We start from the raw sequence: 21,244 nt of genomic DNA on the forward strand, positions 1-21,244 counted from the left end.
TGGCTCCTTTCATCTCTTTTCCTTGTCAAGGCTGGAGTGCCTCAAGACAGTGTTCTAGGCCTCATCCTGTTCCTAATCTTTATCAACGATCACTCTGACTCTGGAAAAATCCGCTATCTCTTTGCTGATTCCACACTCTACGATGACATCCCTCATCCTTCATATATAAAGGCTGCAGCCTCTTTCCTTTCTGCAGATCTTGACAAAAATAACAAGCAGGTCAAACACTTGGAATATGTAAAATGTCTTTCAATCCCAATCTATCTATCTCGATCTCAATATCTCTCAAAATCATCTCTCAACAACACCTCTCAACATCATCTCGTAGGTTGATATGGCAAACCCCCTCCCATCTACTTTCTTAACAATCCTCTCAATGGAGTTCAGTCACAAACTCTTTGGTCTCTCTACCAACCATTATCTTTCTTGGGCAAACCACATTTCAAAGTTGGCCTCCAAAGCCAGTTGTCGAATGGGCATTATCTTTCATGCAAAGTCTTTCCTTGGCACACCTGAACTCTTATCCACCTAAAAGGCCATCATCCACAGCTTTATGAAGGACTGCTCTCTCTCCTCTGGGCTGGCACCCCTGCCTCACACCTTGCTCAGCTTGACTGATGAAGCTGAGTCTATGGGCCTATCACCCTGCCATTGCAGACATTTTGGTGGTCTCTGTCTTCTTCTGTCTCCTTTTTATTCTGGCAGCCTCTGCCTTCTCCATGCTCTGTCCCTCCACCTCCTCACCCCCCCTCATCCCAGATTCTACAGGGCGCACACTTTCCGCCTGCAACCCCCTTCTGGTGAAACTCCAAAAATCCAGAATCTTTGCTCACCTCCACTCATTTATTCCTCTTTTTCCCACATGTGGAACAAACTTCCACTTTCTCTTCAATCTCACTCTTCCCTCCAGGTCTTCGTGACAGCTGTTCACCAGCATCTCAGAATATCCCCCATCCAAAAGCATGATCTTTTCTGCCCCCTAAACCCATTCCCCCACCCTATATCCATTTTGTGTTGTAGCTCTTCCTTGATACTGGACTTTGTATTTTTTTTTTAAACCTCCTCAGTCAGTTCCGTGAGCACCACATCGTGGAAATAATCATTTCTCCTTTTTTAATCGGTACTAAAGTGATCCCATCTACTCCTTCATGGGCCTTGCTTGCTGATAATAAATATTTTAAATACACACCTCCCTGTCAAGTCGTGCCGGATCTGTAGTGCTGTTCAACTCTCCAGTGTTGGGGTCAATTTCAAACGTCACAGGCCACGTGTCGTTTGGGCTCGGTACAAGCAATGAGTAGCGGAGCTCGCCATTGCCTGTGTTTGGGTCATCCTCATCCTGTGCTGAAAACTGGAGCACCTTGGTACCTGCCACACAGATTGATCATCCTGCATTACCAACTACAGTACACGTTAAAAAATGTAACAATGTAAACCAAACAAAGAGACTGTAACACTAGAAATGTGCCCCTACTTTACACCTGTATCCAATCACCCTCAATTCATATATCAATCTGCAAGAGTGACTCCAAAAAAGTACACTTCCTATTTTTCTTATTCCTCAAGAAGAGACGCTGTTCAAAATGAAGGTTTGGACAGATGTGTATAGTTGTATGGAATATTCAGGCATTTTTCTGGCATCACGATCCCTTCCATAGGCTTGCACTTGCATCAGAATCTACTCAAGCCATCTGCTTAAAATTAAAAAAAAAATTAAACAGCAAAAAAAGCAATGCAGAGTATTTAAGAATAACAATGGAATTGTCTTCTTCAAAATTTTGTTTACTTTCAAAGGTCACTAGGATTAAAAAAAACCTTCCTATCCAACCTCTGTTTCCTCAGGTAAATGGTGGGTAAACATCAGCCCCCTCTCACCACTACTCCCACAACTGATACCCAAGCTTTATCACACCACGTAATGGCTGTCATGAAAATGTCAGTATTTTAATGGGGAATTACACTTCAAAAAATGCACCATAATAATAATGAAAGTTTATCTGCCCAGCAGTAGGTTTGGTAGAAACAACTATGTCTGCATCATCATGTATATTGATGTGGGAGGTGATGGCACAAATAACTAGAAGGGCACTCAGTAGAGCGCATACCTCCGCCTTGCAATGCCTGATCCCCGAGAACATATCGGGCCCAATGCATTTTTGAGATATCGTGCCATATATCGTTTTTGGCCCTATCTCTCAATGGTGAAAAATCACTTTAAAAAATTTTTTTTAATGAATTATCATGTCCAGATTTGGATTCAGATCTTCACCAAAATCCAATCAATTCTTCCTTGTCAAACACCCAACGTGTCCACCAAGTTTCGGCCGAATCCGTCCAACAACTTTTTGAGATATCGTGCTATATATCGTTTTTGGCCCTTTCTCTCAATGGTGAAGATTCACTTAAAACAATTCTAATAGTACGATATGGATCCGGATCTTCATCAAAATCTAATCGGTTCATCCTTGTCACACACTGAACCTGTCCACAAAATTTCATCCAGATCTGTCCACAACTTTTTGAGATATCCTGCACACAAACAAACAAATGAAATTGCTCGTTGAGCAAGGAATTGCCAGAATAACTTTGTCATATCTCCATGATCTCTGAAAAAACAAAAACCTGGAAATCAATTTGGTTATTATAAGTCGATAGTGCTCCTGTTTAATAAGTTATAGCACTTAGTTTGGTCATGATCATAACTTGGAAGTCAATCAGACTTGAAATGGCGTTTTTATTGCAATTTGAAATTTTTGACCCGACCCCCCTAACATTCGACCCCTGACCGCTAAGAAGGGTGTTGGTGTGACTCCCCCAATGAGACATATGGTTGGATGCAGTATTGGAAGATGCACATTTTGGATTTGGTTTGAAGTCGATACGACCATTTTAGCAGACGTTATTGTGAAAATAAGAATTTCGGTTTTTCGGTGACCTTGACCTTTGACCTAGATTCACCAAAAACGACAAGTGTCTAAGTTGGAGCATGGCCGACGTCTGTACCCAATTTGGTCATGATCGCTGAAATGGTGTAGCTGCTACAGGGTAAACAAACACACAAACAAACAGACAGACAGACAGACACACAGAATGACACACACAACAGACCAACATAATTGCCGAAATCCGAAGGATTCCGGCAATTAACAAACAGACAGAAAGGGGTGAAAACATAACCTCCTTCACCTTCGTGGAAAAGGTAAAAGTCAACTTTTAAATGTGGGTAGAAGGGAGTTCCAAAATCTGGTTTCACTTCACGACCAAGCTATAAACTGTTATCCCGGTGTTTCACAGGAAGGGCGATTCATCAATGTGTGTGCCATCACTTGGATGGACATTAAACTTGGCATCCTGTCTGCCAGCATTAGTTGGTGCATGTTAAAGATGTCACGGTGTCTTCGTAAAGAGTAGGCGAGCTATCACCGGCATCCTGAACTGATGGAATGGCTCAGACAAAGCATACCCTAATTATCATGGTGGTCCTAATTGTCATAATTATCATGGTGGTATTTATCGCGGGCTAATTTGCTTCTGCCGCAAACGCTACTGACAAAATAGGCACGAGCCGGGGGCCGGCATTCAAAAGGCAAAGGGACTCGGGGACTTATGGACTCGGCTTTGGAAAAATCTTTCAGCGGTTATTGTCTATACAGATCATGAAGTTTTTAAATTGTGAGTATTGCCAAATAGTCAAAGTGCATCCCGGCGCGTTAGCACTTAATGCACATCGCCGTGGTCACTCGGACTGGGAAGGAACATGGGGCAGAGAGTTTCTCCTTTGGTCAGAGAGCGACTCCCCCCCCCCCCCCCACTCCCGTGTCAGGCGCGATGTGACTCTTTCCCTATGACCCGATATAGAGACGGTCGCCAGACAACATGTCTGCGGCACATTGCTCTCTGTTATCAACTTTTTGGACGAGTTGATCAATAACTTCGGGAACCGTTTTGTTGTGCAGATGCACACCCCTTTCTCACAGGTTAAAGTATCTTCAGCTTCTTTAAAAAATATATTTTAGTCATTCCATTCTACAATCCTTGATGACACCATGTCTGTGAAGTATTAATCCGACAATCTATCATCGGGTCAGGAATCAAACCACAACTAGACTGCACTACTTATGAGCTATCCTGATAGACAATTGGTTGCCCTTCAGTATGTTCATGTTCGTTACTGGTCCGGGTCCATTTTTAATTATCTTACACTACCCAAGTAAACTTATGTGTGAAAGACGAGCATTACTGAACTGTCCAGCCACTTTGGAAACTTCAACTGATTTGACATTCTCATTTACTACAAACATCACGACAACGACCTCACGGGACAGCACTTAGTTTCACAGCTCAGCACTTGCTAAACATCAATGTTTTGAAAGGCTTTCATGAAGCAGGATGTTGGCATTGCCCAGACAAATATGTATTCAAATAACGAGTCCCAAAATAAACGCACATTCTGATATCTGAATGGAAGTTTCCAACTAAGCATGGCATTTCAGTTACGAACTCGCCACCTGATTCATCACATCTCACTTCTCGTTCTCTCCTTTTTTTTCTCTCTTACACAAATTAATAACCACTCTTTAAAAAGCATATTGTTGTAAAAATGATAGTTCAATCCCACGATGGTGGTGATAAAAATTTAAGGGTTGAAAAAGAAGACTAGCAAAGTTAGGAGCACTAAACCACTTCATCAGTTCAAGAGGAGAATACTTTCAGGAAAACAGCCGAGTCCCCACAACGCATGTTATGCACTCCAAACATAATTTATACAACACCAAAAATTTATTAATAATTTATTAAGTAGTTGGTAAGAGTGATCGACAATCTTGTCAGCTTGAAGGTCTAATCACTTGTGGGTTGATGTGAATATATATATATATATATATATATATATATATATATATATATATATATATATATATATATATATATATATATATATATATATAAATATATATATATATATATATATATATATATATATATATATATATATATATATATATGCACATATATATATATATATATATATATATATATATATATATATATATATATATATATATATATATATATATGCACATATATAAATAAATACATATAGATATTTATATATATATGAAAATAAAAGCATGGAGATACATATTAAAAATACATACGTATATTTATATAAACATATAAATATATATATATATATATATATATATATATATATATATATATATATATATATATATATATATATATATATATATATATATATATATATATATATATATATATATATATATATATATATATATATATATATATATATATATATATATATATATATATATACACATGTATATTAATACTCATATACTGTGTGTATGTATATATATATATATATATATATATATATAAATAGATATATGTATACATATAAATATATCTATAAAAAGATATACATATACAGTATATATGGAAATATATACTGTATGTATTTAAATAAACATATATTTGAATAAATATTTCTATAAATATTTGTATATACAGCTCTGGAAAAAATAAGAGACCACTCCAAAAAAAATTTAAATCAGCATCTCTACATGTATGGCAGCCATTCCATTCCAGTGTCTGTTGAATTCCAACACAGGCACACCTCATTCTACTTAGTGCCGTACTGATGAGGTGATCACCTGAACCGAATCTTATTTAACAAGGAAAAGAATAAAAACCACTGCTGTGGTCATCACGATCCTCTTGCAAAAGGACCAGCTGGATGGCAAAAACAGTGCTCATAGTACCTCAAAAGTAATTGGAATCAAAAAAATAACTATTGACCATGCCAAAAGAGTTGAAAAGAAAGGTTTTGAGTGAGGAAAAGAAGGGTTCAACTCTGGTTTTACTGGCAGAGGGATACAGTGAGCGTCACGTTGCTTCCATCCTTAAAATTTCAAAGACACCCACAAAGGCGGTTCATAAGAACAAGGTCAAGCAGCAGACATTGGGGACAACAAAGCTACAGACTGGCAGAGGGCGAAAACGACTTTCCACTGACCGGGATGACCGCCAACTCATTCGAATGTCACTCAACAACCGTAGGATGACATCAAGTGACCGACAAAAATAATGGCAAACGGCAGTTGGGGTGAAGTGCACGGCGAGGACAGTTTGAAACAGGCTCCAAGGGGCAGAAGTCGTGCAAAGCTAGAAAAAAGCCCTTCATCAATGAGAAGTAAAGAAGAGCCAGGCTGAGGTTTGCAAAAGACCATAAGGATTGGACCATAGAGGACTGGAGTAAGGTTATCTTCTCTGATGAGTCCAATTTTCAGCTTTGCCCAACACCTTGTCATCTAACGGTTAGACGGAGACGTGGAGAGGCCGACAAGCCACAGTGTCTCACACCCACTGTGAAATTTGGTGGAGGATCGGTGATGATCTGGGGGTGCTTCAGCAAGGCTGGAATCGGGCAGATTTGTCTTTGTGAAGGACTCATAAATCAAGCCACGTACAAGGTTGTCCTGGAAGAAGGCTTGCTTCTTTCTGTGCTGACAATGTTCCCTAACTCTGAGGATTGGTTTTTCCAGCAGGTCAATGCTCCATGCCACACAGCCAGGTCAATCAAGGTGTGGATGGAGGACCATCAGATCAAGACCCTGTCATGGCCAGCCCAATCTCCAGACCTGAACCCCATTGAAAACCTCTGGAATGTGATCAAAAGGAAGATGGATGGTCACAAGCATTCAAACAAAGCCGAGCTGCTTGAATTTTTGTGCCAGGAATGGCATAAAGTCACCCAACAGCAATGTGAAAGACTGGTGGAGAGCATGCCAAGACGCATGAAAGCTGTGATTGAAAATCAGGGTTATCCCACAAAATATTGATTTCTGAACTCTTCCTAAGTTAATACATTAGTATTGTGTTGTTTAAAAATTAATATGAACTTGTTTTGTTTGTATTATTTGAAGTCTGAAAACACAAATAAACCAATGTCACCCGCAGGGTGACCCGTATCTTGCCAAAAGGTGACCACGTGTGATTTCTTTAAGGTCACACTGAGGTGAACAGAGCTGCTATCCACCAGGAGCGACTCCTTGAGGAATATCTGCCGACGAGAGATTCCGATGAGAATCGTTCTACAGAGTAACCATGAAAAATATGCGTTTGCCTCATAACGTCACCAAATGATGTCATAATGTCTCAAGCTTGACATATCTAGAAAGCACTCATCGAGGTGTTCAATTTGAGGTACTACACGATATGGTTCCCAAAACTTAAAAATTTGACCTTGGGGTCAAATATGTTTGACCTTAGGCGCTAACCATGAAGGTCAGGGCCAATCGCCACCAAAACTTAATCAGCTGAGCGCCAGACCATGAACTATATTCCCATGAAGTTTGAAGACTATCCGATCAAAATTACTCAAAAAATAAGGGTTTCGTCGACTCCCCTGATTTGCGACAAAGTGACCTTGACCTTCAAAATTTTATGCGCTGAAAGGGACCTCTATTGGCCTCTGATATGCGAAGTTACAAAAATTTCCAATGATAACTGTGCTCTGCAGAATTTTTTATACGTGATTACAGACAAACAAAAAAACCAGGAGCGACTCCTTGAGGAATATCTGCCTACGAGAGATTCCGATGAGAATCGTTCTACAGAGTAACCATGAAAAATATGCTTTTGCCTCATAACATCACCAAATGACGTCATAATGTCTCAAGCTTGACATATCTAGAAAGCACTCATCGAGGTGTTCAATTTGAGGTATGACACGATATGGTTCCTAAAACTTGAAAATTTGACCTTGGGGTCAAATATGTTTGACCTCAGGCGCTAACCATGAAGGTCAAGGTGAATTGCCACCAAAAATTAATCAGCTGAGCGCCAGACCATGAAATATATTCCCATGAAGTTTGAAGACGATCCGATCAAAATTACTCAAAAAATAAGGGTTTCGTCGACTCCCCTGATTTGCGACAAAGTGACCTTGACCTTTGACCTTGACCTTCAAAATTTTATGCGCTGAAAGGGACCTCCATAGGCCTCTGATATGCGAAGTTTCAAAAATTTCCAATGACAACTGTGCTCTGCAGAGTGATTTATAAGTGATTACAGACCAAAAAAAAAAACAACAAAAAAACAACAACAACAACAACAAAAAAAAAACATATGAAGGTCAAGGCCAATCGCCACCAAAAATTAATCAGCTGAGCGCCAGACCATGAACTATATTCCCATGAAGTTTGAAGACGATCCGATCAAAATTACTCAAAAAATAAGGGTTTCGTCGACTCCCCTGATTTGCGCCAAAGTGACCTTGACCTTTGACCTTGACCTTCAAAATTTTGTGCACTGAAAGGGACCTCTATAGGCCTCTGATATGCGAAGTTACAAAAATTTCCGATGATAACTGTGCTCTGCAGAATTTTTTCTACGTGATTACAGACAAAATAAATAAATAAATAAATAAATACAAGCTGACTAACATATCTTGCAAAAACTTCGTTTTGGCAAGATAATAAATGTTCTGCTTAAATATTTATTCTGAAAATAAATGCTCCAAATGACAATCTTTTCATTCGGAATTTGGGAGAAATGTTGTCAGTAGTTTATGGAATAAAACAAAAATGTTCATTTTACTCAAACACATACCTATAAATAGTAAAACCAGAAAAACTGATAATTTTGCAGTGGTCTCTTAATTTTTTTCCAGGGCTGTATATATATATATATATATATATATATATATATATATATATATATATATATATATATATATATATATATATCAGTTACTCATACAAAGCCATTTCCTTCCTTTATAGTCATTCCAAAATGTTCAAAGATTGTTTATACATGAGAGTAGCTATTGTGCTTGAGAATGGGAAACTCTATGTTGTGAGGTGCATTGTCGGGTGTTGGGGGGGGGGCGGGGGGGGAGGGGTCCTGGAGAATGTATGTGAATGTGTCATGAGTGTTGTGACAATTTAATATGTGTATGACAGTCTGTGCCAGCACTTTTTACATTATAATTGAATTCTAATTTTTACCTCCACCACCGACGGTGGAAGGAGGTTATGTTTTCACCCCTTTCTGTCTGTTTATTTGTTTGTTTGTTTGTCTGTCTGTGTGCAGGATATATCAAAACGTTGTGGACGGATTCGGATGAAATTTGGTGGGCAGGTTCGGTGTGTGATATGGACAAACTGATTAGATGTTGGTGAAGATCCAAATCCGGATCCGACTACTTGAATTTTTAAGTGATTCTTCATCATTGAGAGATAGGGCCAAAAATGATATATCGCAGGATATCTCAAAAGGTTATGGACGGATTCAGATAAAAAACTTTGTAGACAGGTTGGGTGTGTCGCAAGGACGAATTGATTCGATTTGGGTGAAGATCCGAATCCGGATCTGGATATGAGAATTATTTAATTTTTAAAGTGATTCTTCACCATTGAGAGATCGGGCTAAAAATGAGATAGTACTGGATAGCGTGATATTTACCCTCACTGAAGGATTTGGAGAGGGTATTGCATTTGGGTCCGTTTGTCTGTCTGTTTGTCTGTTTATCTGCAACTGTTTGTCGGATTGAGACGAAGTTTTCACCATTGGTGCGACTACTCATGAAGAATGTTTTGATGATGGTTATGACGTCATAGGTGACGTGATGTGGCAGCCATATTGGAAAAACGGAAAAAAAATTGGACCTCTGTATCTCTGAAACCATAGCAAGGAAAAATTTTAAACTTGGCACATGGCAAGTACTCCTCATGGGGAATGAGTGATTTTTATGACGTCATAGGTACCCTCATTATGACGTCATACCTGCATGTGTAGAAACCCACATCCGATCAGTATGAAAAATTTTCAGGGTCATCTTGGGATAAAATGGTCCACAGAAAAAAAAAATTCATGACGTCGTTGGTCACATGATTCAGCAGCCATATTGTTTAAAAAAATAAAACTTAAAAAATATTCTCTGAAATGGCTGAAAAGATCGAGGCGAAACTTTACACATCTGACCACCTATCCATGAGAAACAAAAGAGACACATATGATGTCATAGGTCACATGGTTTGGCAGCCATATTGGATTTATCTGAAAACCTATAAAAATACACCACTCGAAAGAAGTTCTGGCGAGGGTTTGCAATCTCCGATTGATCTTTTTCTTGTTCAAAAATGTATTGGGCTCAATGTGTTCTCGTGGATCAGGCATTACGTGGTGGAGGTATGCGCTCGACTGAGTGTGCTTCTAGTTTTCTTTGAACTAATCCCATTTTCACCATAATGTTCTCCCAGCTTAACATCGATATCCATTTATAATTAATCTACATATCCCATTTATACTCTCAGAAGGGAATTTAGCCAGAGTACAGGAATTTAACCAGGTAACCACAAAGGTTTGTTAGCCCCTATTGGACTTCGTCCAAAACATGGGCCTATAGATTTGGTCTCGATTTTCGTGTCCGTGTGTGCGTGCGCAATCATATCTCGGACATGTATGGACCGATTTTATTTGTACTTGGCACAAAGACAACAAATGATGGGATACATATGCACATCATTTTGTTTCGCGATGCGATCAAAGATGACCAACTGGCAGCCATTTTAGTTGAAAAAAAAAAACCTGGTGTCAAACACGTCCTCAACCATTTCTTGGATCCCAAGCCGCCACCCTAACCACTAAGCCAACATCAGGCATACAAGCACAGTGCTTGATGGCATACAGGGGCAACTCACTTTATTTTGCGATCTGATCAAAGATGGCCGACTGGGAGACAGACTGGCTGCCATTTTAGTTGTACATAAATATGGGCTAGCCCTTTAACTCTGTGCAGCAAAATTACTAAAACAATGGGGGCTGTGACATTTTATGTCTTTTTTACTTGTTTTTGACAGATACCATCTTTATCATCCACAACCTAACAACTGGCACTGAACTGAAGTAACTTGTCAAAGGAGAGGGTATTGCATTTGGGTCTGTTTGTTTGTTTGTCTCTCCACATGTGTGTTAACGTAGACCACAAACACTAGCTGGTGGTAGCCAGTAATACACATTATCTTTCTTCAACCGAGTAGCTCTATGAAGTACGTATGATGAGAATGCGATTACGTCTACAAAGTACATATATTAAGAGCATGATTGCATCTATAAAGTACTGTCGGACCCCGCTATTCATGGGGGATATATATATATATATATATATATATATATATATATATATATATATATATATATATATATATATATATATGTTCCTGGCACATGCCGTGAATACGAATCTGCAAATAGCGGGGCATTGTTTCAATGGAGAAAGGGGGGCTAGGATCCTGGAAGTAAGCGATTCATGAGGGAAAAATCAAAAATCCCGTGAATAACCGTGAAAAAAACGTGAAAAAACATGAAAAACCCTACGAATATGTCTCCTAAAATGCAAAAAATACCCACGAATACATCCACAAGAAATGGTGAATACATCAGCGAAAAAACACGAATACGTGAAGCGCAGGCTGCGAATGTCAAAGCAGGTCGCATTTTATTAACCGTGAAGATGCGGGGTCCACGAATAGCGAATCCGCGAATGGCGGGGTCGGACAGTACGTGTATTAAGAACGTGAGTGCATCTATAAAGTATATGCTATTATAACGTGCATATGTCGAGAAACTACAAAACGTGACTACATCTATAAACTAGATGGTATTCGTAGAATACTTACCCTGCACAGTCTTGAGAAGGACTTGGTGCCAGCTAACTTCTGTTTTTTGAAGGTTGTTTTTTTTCTTTGATCCAATATAGTGCCAGACCAGAGACTGATGATGTCACTTTTATCAAACTATATTTCCCATGGGAAGTTCATCAATTAATTAAAGTTTTGCATTGATCGGTCAGCAGTTTCAACAACTGCAGATAATTTTTTTTTCATACCAACCGGATCAAGCATAGCACTTGTTGAATTATGGTGTCATAAAGAAGGCACCGATGACATCATCATTTACATATCTTATTCCCCTTGGGGAGTCTATAAACTACTCCCCATGGGGAGTACATTACAATGAGCCATGTTTCAATTTTTTCCATGGAGTAGTTTCAGAGATATAGAGGGGCAAAGTTTTTCGGGTTTTCCTAGATAGCACCTGTACCACGTGATACATGACGTCATAATTATCATTGAAAAATTCTACAGGGGGAGGCACTCCAACGGTGAAAATTGTGTCCATTGGACCAACAATTGCAGAGAAATTTTCTTTCAAACAGACCGGATCAAGCGTTGCACATGTCGAATGACGTCATAATGAAGGTACCAATAACATTATCATTAACAAATCTTATTCCCAATAGTACTTGACAATGAGCCATGTGTACATTTTTCCCATGGAGCGGTTTCAGAGAAATAGAGGTGCAAAGTTTTTCGTTTTTTTTTCCAAGATGGCACCTGTACCACGTGACCTATGACGTCATAATTATGACTAAAAAAAAAATTCCACAGGAAGAGGCGCACCTATTTGGAAAATTTTGTGTCAGACCAACAGTTGCTGAGAAAATGAATTTTGAAAATGCAGACACGTACGTACGGCACACAGACATGACCGATCGCCTAACCCCGCTCTTCGCTTCGCGAGCACATGGTAAATACATACGATTGCAAGGGGAATCTGTGCAATAAAACTGACAAGCTCTGTTTGTCTGCTGTATGAACATAACCTTACGTCGTCAATGCATCATCTACACACCACACAAACAAACACACCACCACACAACATACCACACAAAGCAGTGTTGGAGAATCACCAAATACACCACACAAATGTCTATTCAGTTTCATTGCAATACACAATACACTTTATTAATCACTACCGGGTACACCCACCATTTGGGTGGAGTGCCCTTCTCAGCCCACTGGTCCACCACAATGGAGAAATAACCGAAATAATAACACCTATGAGAAATCATTAAAATAAATAAATAAATAATTGAAATTGTTTTGGAAAGATTTTTGAAAAATATTTCATGGAAAACTAACTAAGTAAAAATCTTGTGAGTATACCCTGAAATTTTGGCGTCGATCGGCAAAAGAGTACATACAGACATACATACACCACTCTGTTTTCTATTTTAGATTAGTATGTGAGCATGTCTATAATGTACGTACAATTAGAATTCAAGTTTCTATAAAGAATGTACTATGAATGTGAGTACGTTTATGAGGTACGTGTAATTAGGAACATATTGCATATTCCATAAAGTACGTACTAGTAGAATGGATGTACGTCTACAGAGTACGTACGTTTCGAATGTGAATTGGAACAAAACCAAAATGGTCTGTCTGTCCACTGTATGAACATAAACCGACGTGGGAATTGCATCGTCGACACACCACACGAACACTACCCCAAAACCACACAAACACCACTCAAAACACACAAAACAAGTCTTGATTGTGTGCAACCTCTGACTGCGCTTTAGTTTTATTCGAATTTGGGTTCCTGGTTGGGGTGGGATACATCCAGGACAAGACAGCTCAGAGGAGACTTGAAGCATCCTGCCATTCCTTAATCTGAAACACCACAGAGATGTTCCATCAAACTACTAACCAGGCTTGACTCTACTTGGTCCTTGAGATCGATCAGGATCTGGCGCATTCAACTCAGAGTCAGATTATCGCAAAGAACGATATGAAATGTACACAACAACGCATTAAGATGTCAGTCGATGCAATTTCAAAACATAGGGGAAATACCCCCTGGGTGATCACCTGGTAGCAGCTGGATAAGATAACCAGTGAACCCACATGGATAAGACAGCTGGATAAGATAACCAGGTAGGCATGGATGACCCACAAAATATGTAATGGAGAAGAAGTTAAATACCTTTGCATTTTTTGTTTTTCATGCCGTGAACAATCTTTGGTACATCACGGGTGATAAAGGTTGTGGTCAAGCTTCATTGAAATTTGTGTGTAGTTTCTGAGAAGAAAGCAAATTCCTATTTTTGGGGGGGGGGATGGGACACCCCCCTTACACCACCCTCTTAAAGCCCGATTTTTCTAATGTCATGAACAAACTTTGGTATGTCATGGGTGATGAAAGTTGTACTGAAGTTTCATCGAAATTGTGTGTGTTTATGAAAAGAAAGCAAATATCTCTTTGGGGGTCAACACCCCCCCCATAAACCCCATCTGTTGACCCCTTCAAATCCCGATTGTTTTTTTAATGCCATGAACAAACTTTAGTTCACACACTGTGATGAACATTGTGGTAAAGTTTCATCAAAATCGAATATGTTGTTTCAGAGAAGTTGCAAGTATTTGTGGATGGACGGACGGACGGACAACGCGCCATCTCATAACAGCTCCCCGGAACTCCGTTCCAGGTGAGCTCAAAACGATGCTGCCACCATGATTGATAAGAATGTAAATATTTACTGTATATGGTGAAAATGGTACAATCTTTGAGTAGGTGCAAAGCAACAAGTTGGGGATACACCGGTGTACCTGCTTCACTGTGCTCGGGTATCCTGGCCACGTACGGTTGACCCAGAAATTGTGGTCGGTGGTCGTTCTGATCGATGACGTTCACAATGACAGCGACTTCTTTCAGTGTGAATCCACTGCTGTTTAGCAATTTCATGGTAAACTATGGAAGGAGACCATACGGTGATGTTAAAACAATTGTCTCCTGTACATATATGTAAATACAGTTGTATTAAAACAGACAGTGTTAGTGATTTTGTGGAGATGTGTCAGAGGCATCACGGCAGTTAAGGAGTGCATATTGGACATGGACACGTGCATGCACACTCGAAATGCGTTTTATACTGTATATTCTGTCTATGTTCTACTGGCACACAAACCTCATGAAAACATCAGTGTTGGATACACTTATCTATAGTAATCAATGATACGTTTTCATCAGTGTGCCAACAACCATTTGCCATTGGTAATTGTCTTGCCTATGTCATAAATAGATGGCTTCTTCCAAGAGGCTGTGCATTATTATTAGTGTGGTGTAGCTCGAGTGCTTTTTGCTTTTGTTTTTTAATATTACTCTGGAACTCAGTGCAATAATATACACGACATGTGCCACCTCCCTAACAACTTTCACACGCATGTAGAAAACTCCCGCCGCCCGCAACGTTTCTGCAAACACTGCAGATGTCGTTCCATCAAATACCCACATCTTTCAAGCCAAAAGTTGACTGTAAACTTAATGCCCCCACAATCATCTGTTATTACAATGCAAGATTATAATTATGGGCAACACTTAATCGACAAAATTATTCTTTTCTCGGAGCATATCATGGATTTGCAATGCATTAATCATCATGGCACTTATTGATATCAATTACCCTGTACTTGTCTTTCTCTTCACGGTCCAATCTTTTGTGGACAAACACCTCTCCACTGGCACTGTTGAACGAGAAAGGGTCTTCATTCATGCCTGGTCCCTCCAGCACAAGTGTGGCTGTACTTCCTGGCTCCAACTGGGCCACCTGCACTCGATACACCACAAAATGGGTTGTTTGATGCAGTCATGTCATTAAATTCAGTACAAGCCGTTGAAAAAGCACTTCTTTTTTTTACCCTAAATCATATATATATATATATATATATATATATATATATATATATATATATATATATATATATATATATATATATATATATATATATATATATATATATCGAGAGTTCATCAGGTGGCAGCGTGGTAGATCCATTGATGATTGAATGCCAGTGGTGCCGTTGCCTAATAGGAATGGCTTGCTCATAATTGGATACTTGGAAGAGATGATACTGCACTGTGAATAACATAATGACTGGATGGCAGTTATAAACAGTGTAACAAGTTGAGTGCCAGAGTCGTGATGCAAATGCAATGTCAGAGTCCTGATTATACACAGAAAACCAGAAGTGCTGTGTATATGTTCAAGGGTTTCAGGTTAAATTTCACTCGTCTATCTACATACCTTGTATCTTTGTTTTAGATAGTGATTTTGCTCTTGGGAGAGGTATGCGTCAGTGCAACTTGATGACATCCGCTTGAACTCAATGTGTTTTTTGTTAGCTCGGAAGGGGTGGGTTTCCTGAGCAGGATTTCCAACATTTTTTTTTTTTAAACAGTCATCCTCCAAGGCTCGAGCAGAAAGACGGCTACTCAGCCTCATGATAGTCCTTCTGATTTATTGTGAAACTATTTCAGCAATCCTTATGGAGTTGGTAGTTTATGGGACAGGCATGCATATGCTCTCTGAGGTTTCAGTTTGAGATATAGTTTGTGCCACTTTCTCAAATCAATACTGATGCAAACATGACGACAGTTACTATGAGATATAAAATCACAAGAAAATTTGTTCTTGAACTACCGCACATGTCTAAAAATAAACTTCAGGGTCACTTTCACAGCATTCCTGAATGCAAGACAAGAAAAATTAGAAGGCATTTGTTTTTGTTGTTGTTTACAGGGTCAGGCTGTGGAGGAGGTGGATACTTTCAGATCTGGTAGGTCTCCGTTCTATCTCCTGAAATCCACTCACGTGTGGAGATAGCAACCAACACCAACAACTTGCACACACGCCACACATATATCTCTATATTATAAAGTAGTGTCTGTCTGTCCATTTGCCCGTCCCTGAATTACTCCCTCAGTTTTGTGGCTAGCCCCGTCAAACCTGTGGAACATTTTGGAGTCCCAAAGGATGTCCAAAGTTGTGTGGGAGGTTTCATAAATACCTCAATACAATTATGATTTTAACTTTTGATCCGTACAAAGCTGCTCCCGATTTGGAAGTAAACACAATCACGAGTTTGGCAGAAACGTTGGCTGGTTTGATAAAATCTCAATACAATATAATTTTGAGTTTCCACCCAAACGACCACGCTTTTATCCATTCCACCAAGTGGGTGGGAGGTTTCATAAATTTCTCAACACAATTATGATTCTAATTTTTGATCCGCACGAAGTGTTTTGTATCCACCCTTTCTCGCCGGCGTATTCGTCTGTATTGGGTGGCACGTGAGAACTGCGTCTATATTTGTTGACCTCACGGGTGTTTGTGTTTTGTGATTGGAATGATTCTGTTGGGAATGAAAATATAGAGAGAATGAGTTTAAAGCAGAAGGAGGAAATGATATGAAGGTTTCCACCCGTGAGATTCGCGGATTCGGCATTTGTTGTTTCACCATTGTGACATCATAGAAATATTACCCACCTTACTTCTGTTGGGGTCAGCTGCAGTAAGTTTTTTTTTGCCCAAGTCCTTCACGAACTGGCTGCCGAGCACCCTCCCATGCATAGCACGGGCACCTTGCCAATGTATATATATATATATATATATATATATATATATATATATATATATATATATATATATATATATATATATATATATATATATATATATATATATATATATATATATATATACACACACACACACACACACACACACACACACACACACACACACACACACACACACACACACACACACACACACACACACACACTAGCAGGATGTGCTTACACATTGTATAAGCATTCGAACCTTGCTTTCCCATTGTCTCGGGTTGCTCACCTGCATTTTTTTTGATTTATTTATATTTTCATTGATGGATGTTGGCCGACAAGTCTGTGATTTTTTTTTTCCAGTGTCGTGACTTCGATATCCGTCGCACGCAACATTTCAGCTTTCTACGTCATCTGGAGGGTACGGATCTTTAATATCAGTCAGTGAGTCAGAAAGAGCATTTATATGTATGTATGTATGTATGTATGTGTATATACACACACACACACACACACACACACACACACACACACACACACACACACACACACACACACACACACACACACACACACACACACACACACACACACGACGACTTCAAACAAACACACCCATTGAGCTTGGGGGAAAGTGACATCAATTCCCAGAGCACTGTTTGCAAGAAACACCATCTTTTATGACGTCTCCACTGGGCAATGGAGGAAGAACTTACCTCCTCCCAATAGATACCAACCTATGGTTGTTTGTTCATGCTCTATCCTTTTAAAATAATGACCATTAAGCAAGGAAGCAGCTCGTACTATTTTTAAAGTCTTTGGAATGACTCGGCCTGGTCCGGTTTCAACCTCTCGACCTCCCAGACTCAGAGCGGCCGTTCTCACCATTCATTACGCCATCGAGTCTTGTCTGCAATGTGTATTCCACGTCGTTGTATACTTTTCACGAATCACAAGGACGTTAGTTGACAATTGATAAATCAACAGAGTGAATGCAGGGATTTGAACTGAGGAGCACAGCATCATGAGCAGTGCTCAGATGGGAATGTCGAACGGGTCTCTTGAGAGCAACCGTTTGTGCAAATCAATGACATATCCGTAACACTTCAAAATATTGTTTTTTACGATATAACACAGTGTCGACTTCGACCAGTAAAACCAAAATAATTGCAACTTTTTGTTCTGACAGTGTTACGGTCCATTTCTTCCAACATTATGAGATTCATTGTTTTCATCACAATCATCAAGTAAATGTCTCAAACCAGTCATCTATTGGCAAAAACTGACTGAAATGTTTTCTGGTGAAATAAAAAAGCACCGTCTGCTTTGTTAAAGATCGACTTCATTCATTGTGATGCAAAAGTAACCAAGTGGACATCAATGAGGGTCGAGGGTAGAGGTCGTGGCTTGCAGCATGGATGTGTAAGTAAGAATCATTGCAGTAATACCAGTCCTACGCGCTGTGGGAAGGGTCCATTTCCATTCTCTGACACAGCCAGCTCCAACACGAACAGCATCTCAGCTTCTCGAACATGTCTGAGCCGTGGCTTGTTCGGTATCTGCAGTTAGAAGAACGGGTTGCGCGAGCTGTTGTATGAAACATTCACATTAACTCTCCCAAGCCAAAACGGCATGGATTCATAACACGATAGAAAAAAATAAGAAAACTAACAGAAAGTAATTTTAACAGAAAATTAGAGATTAGAGATGATCCGTCGATCACACTGGTAGATGCTGAATGTTGAGGTCTTTCGACGAGCATTCGGCGAGTTATCGCCGGCATCCTGAACAAATTACAAATTTCTGCCCCAAACAACTCCAGTTGAACGTCAGGACTGGCCAGCTGGTTTGTAAACATTTGGGTTCCATTACTTGGGAAATCAAAGATTCGCAAGTACAGTATATTGGTTGGTCTCGTCAGTTATTACCTCCGCCATCTGCGATGGCCAGAGGTTACGTTTTCACCCCTGTGTGTTTGTTTGTGTGCAGGATATCTCAAAAAGTTGTAGACAGATTCGGACAAAACTTTGTGGACAGGTTTGGTGTGTGAGTGTGACTAGAAGGAATCGATTTGATTTTGGTGAAGATCCGGATCCGGATACGAGAATTTTTTTTTTTTTTTTAAGTGATTCTTCACCATTGAAGTGAAGTTCACCAAGTGATTCTTCACCAAAAATTCACCAAGTGATTCTTCACCAAAAACAATATACAGTACAGTTTGGCATGATCTTTTAAAAAGTTGTGGACGGATTATGACAAAACTTGTTGGATGAGTTGGTTAGGTGACAAGAACATGTCGATTAGATTTTGATTCAGGTCCGGATCCAGATCTGGCCCATCAGTGGGATACAAAACGTAAACTGTTCAGCCTGGCGAAGGTATGCGCTCTACCGAGTGCCCTGTCCGTTCTAGTTCTGTCTGTCTGTCTGTCTGTCTGTCTGTGAATCGCCTGCAGGTCGCAATTCTACACCAATCTTCACGAAACGTAACTATTGAGTAGAGCTATTCAAAACCTAGAAGCCTTTTGTTTTGAGGTCAATATCTCAAAATGTCATGGTCACATAAAATCGTCAATTTTCATCCCATTGACTTGTTATTTGAACATAATTTGCATATTGCGTCACTGAATTGGTTCACCAATCAAAAGCTGGAAGCCGGTTGTTTTTGAGGTCCAAAGGGCACGGTCGCAGCGACTGATTTTGCAAGTAGTGGTCTATGACCACTTGGTTGGTCTGGTCTGTTATTCTGTCTGTTTGTTTGTCTGTCTCTAGCTTTGTATCACCTGAAGGTCACATTTTTACTCCAATCTTCACGAAACTTCACCACCTGGTAGAGGTAGTTACAAGCAGGAAGTCTGTTGTGTTGAGGTCAATAAGTCAAAAGGTTAAAGATCGACTTTTATGGTCACAAACTGTAAATCATCAATTTTTACCCGATTCACTTGATATGCATATATACTGTACTTAAAACCAAAAATCATAGGTGGACGCTGAACCCTCGTGAAGGTGAAGTCTTGGCCCCCAATCAAAAAATCAAAAGGCCCCCAATTGGTAAACCACCTCAGTACCAAGGAAAGTATTGATAAACCAGTACCAAGCAAATAGAGTGCAAAATAGAATCAATAAATTTTTTTTTTCAGGTTATGCTCATCTTGGTTCGTGCCACTGCGAAAGGTCCCATGTGGAATAGAAAAAGTCCCACGTGGCAAAGAGAAAACGGTTTCCATGGCAACAATTTCACCGCCATTATAACCAAATGGAATATATGGAGAATCAAATCAAAAATATTTTTGTGATTTTATTACTGCCAAACTTCATTAATTTTTCAAGATACCACATTGAAACTTACACAGCTTATTTGTTCATATATGTAGTGTATGTGTGTAAAACACGTAAAACACCTATTGGGCAGAAATTAGAAAATGTTTCAACCAAATTTGGTATGCACAACATTCCATCACGTAAAACACTTGATAGGTCAAATTTTCCAAATTACCAAATTGCTGTTTCCATGGCAACTACTGTTTATTTGGATTTTGCAAGTCTCGTGCTATGTATGATGTCTTTCTTTTCTTGTTACTTGTGAAATCGAAGATCTACAAGTCCTGTATATTGGTTGGTCTGGTCAGTGATTCTGTCTGTCTGTCTGGCTGTAGGTTAATCGCCTACTGGTCACAGTTTTGAACTGATCTTCACGAAACTTCACTTAATGATAGAGTTGGTCATAACCAAGAAGTATATTGATTTTGAGGTTAAAAGGTCAAAAGGTCAACATAGGCCTGGTCCCTATGGTCAAACGTAGTTATTGACAAAGGTCAACAACTGTCAAATTTCCAAAATCCTCAATTTTTATCTTATTGGCTTGAAATTCGAGGATAATTTTCATATCAGGCCACTTAATTCAACCACCAATTGATTTTTAGGTCAACATAGACCAAAAGGTAAATATAGGCCAAAGGTAAACAACT

At 39.3% G+C, this 21,244-nt stretch overlaps 1 protein-coding gene and 1 long non-coding RNA gene across 2 annotated transcripts in view; one reads left to right on the forward strand and one right to left on the reverse strand.

Annotated features, from left to right (window-relative positions):
* Nucleotides 1-21,244, forward strand: part of LOC147023194 (uncharacterized) — a 55,335-nt gene that overhangs the window by 31,291 nt on the left and 2,800 nt on the right. Inside the window, exons 2-4 of the long non-coding RNA XR_015060063.1 lie at nucleotides 14,283-14,362; nucleotides 16,454-16,490; nucleotides 17,641-17,698. This is a non-coding gene — a long non-coding RNA (uncharacterized LOC147023194). The remainder of the gene's footprint in view (nucleotides 1-14,282; nucleotides 14,363-16,453; nucleotides 16,491-17,640; nucleotides 17,699-21,244) is intronic.
* LOC147023195 (cadherin-13-like) overlaps nucleotides 1-21,244 on the reverse strand; it is a 61,528-nt gene that overhangs the window by 20,949 nt on the left and 19,335 nt on the right. Inside the window, exons 4-7 of the mRNA XM_085888373.1 lie at nucleotides 18,726-18,836; nucleotides 15,338-15,481; nucleotides 14,484-14,625; nucleotides 1,190-1,368 (exon numbers count right to left, since the gene is read on the reverse strand). Of these exons, the coding sequence (XP_085744499.1) occupies nucleotides 1,190-1,368; nucleotides 14,484-14,625; nucleotides 15,338-15,481; nucleotides 18,726-18,836 (576 nt within the window). The remainder of the gene's footprint in view (nucleotides 1-1,189; nucleotides 1,369-14,483; nucleotides 14,626-15,337; nucleotides 15,482-18,725; nucleotides 18,837-21,244) is intronic.

The sequence above is a fragment of the Eptatretus burgeri genome, chromosome 7 (assembly GCF_056783735.1).
Source record: "Eptatretus burgeri isolate ZD-2024b chromosome 7, Ebu_testis_v1, whole genome shotgun sequence".
NCBI classification, from domain to species: Eukaryota; Metazoa; Chordata; class Myxini; order Myxiniformes; family Myxinidae; genus Eptatretus; species Eptatretus burgeri.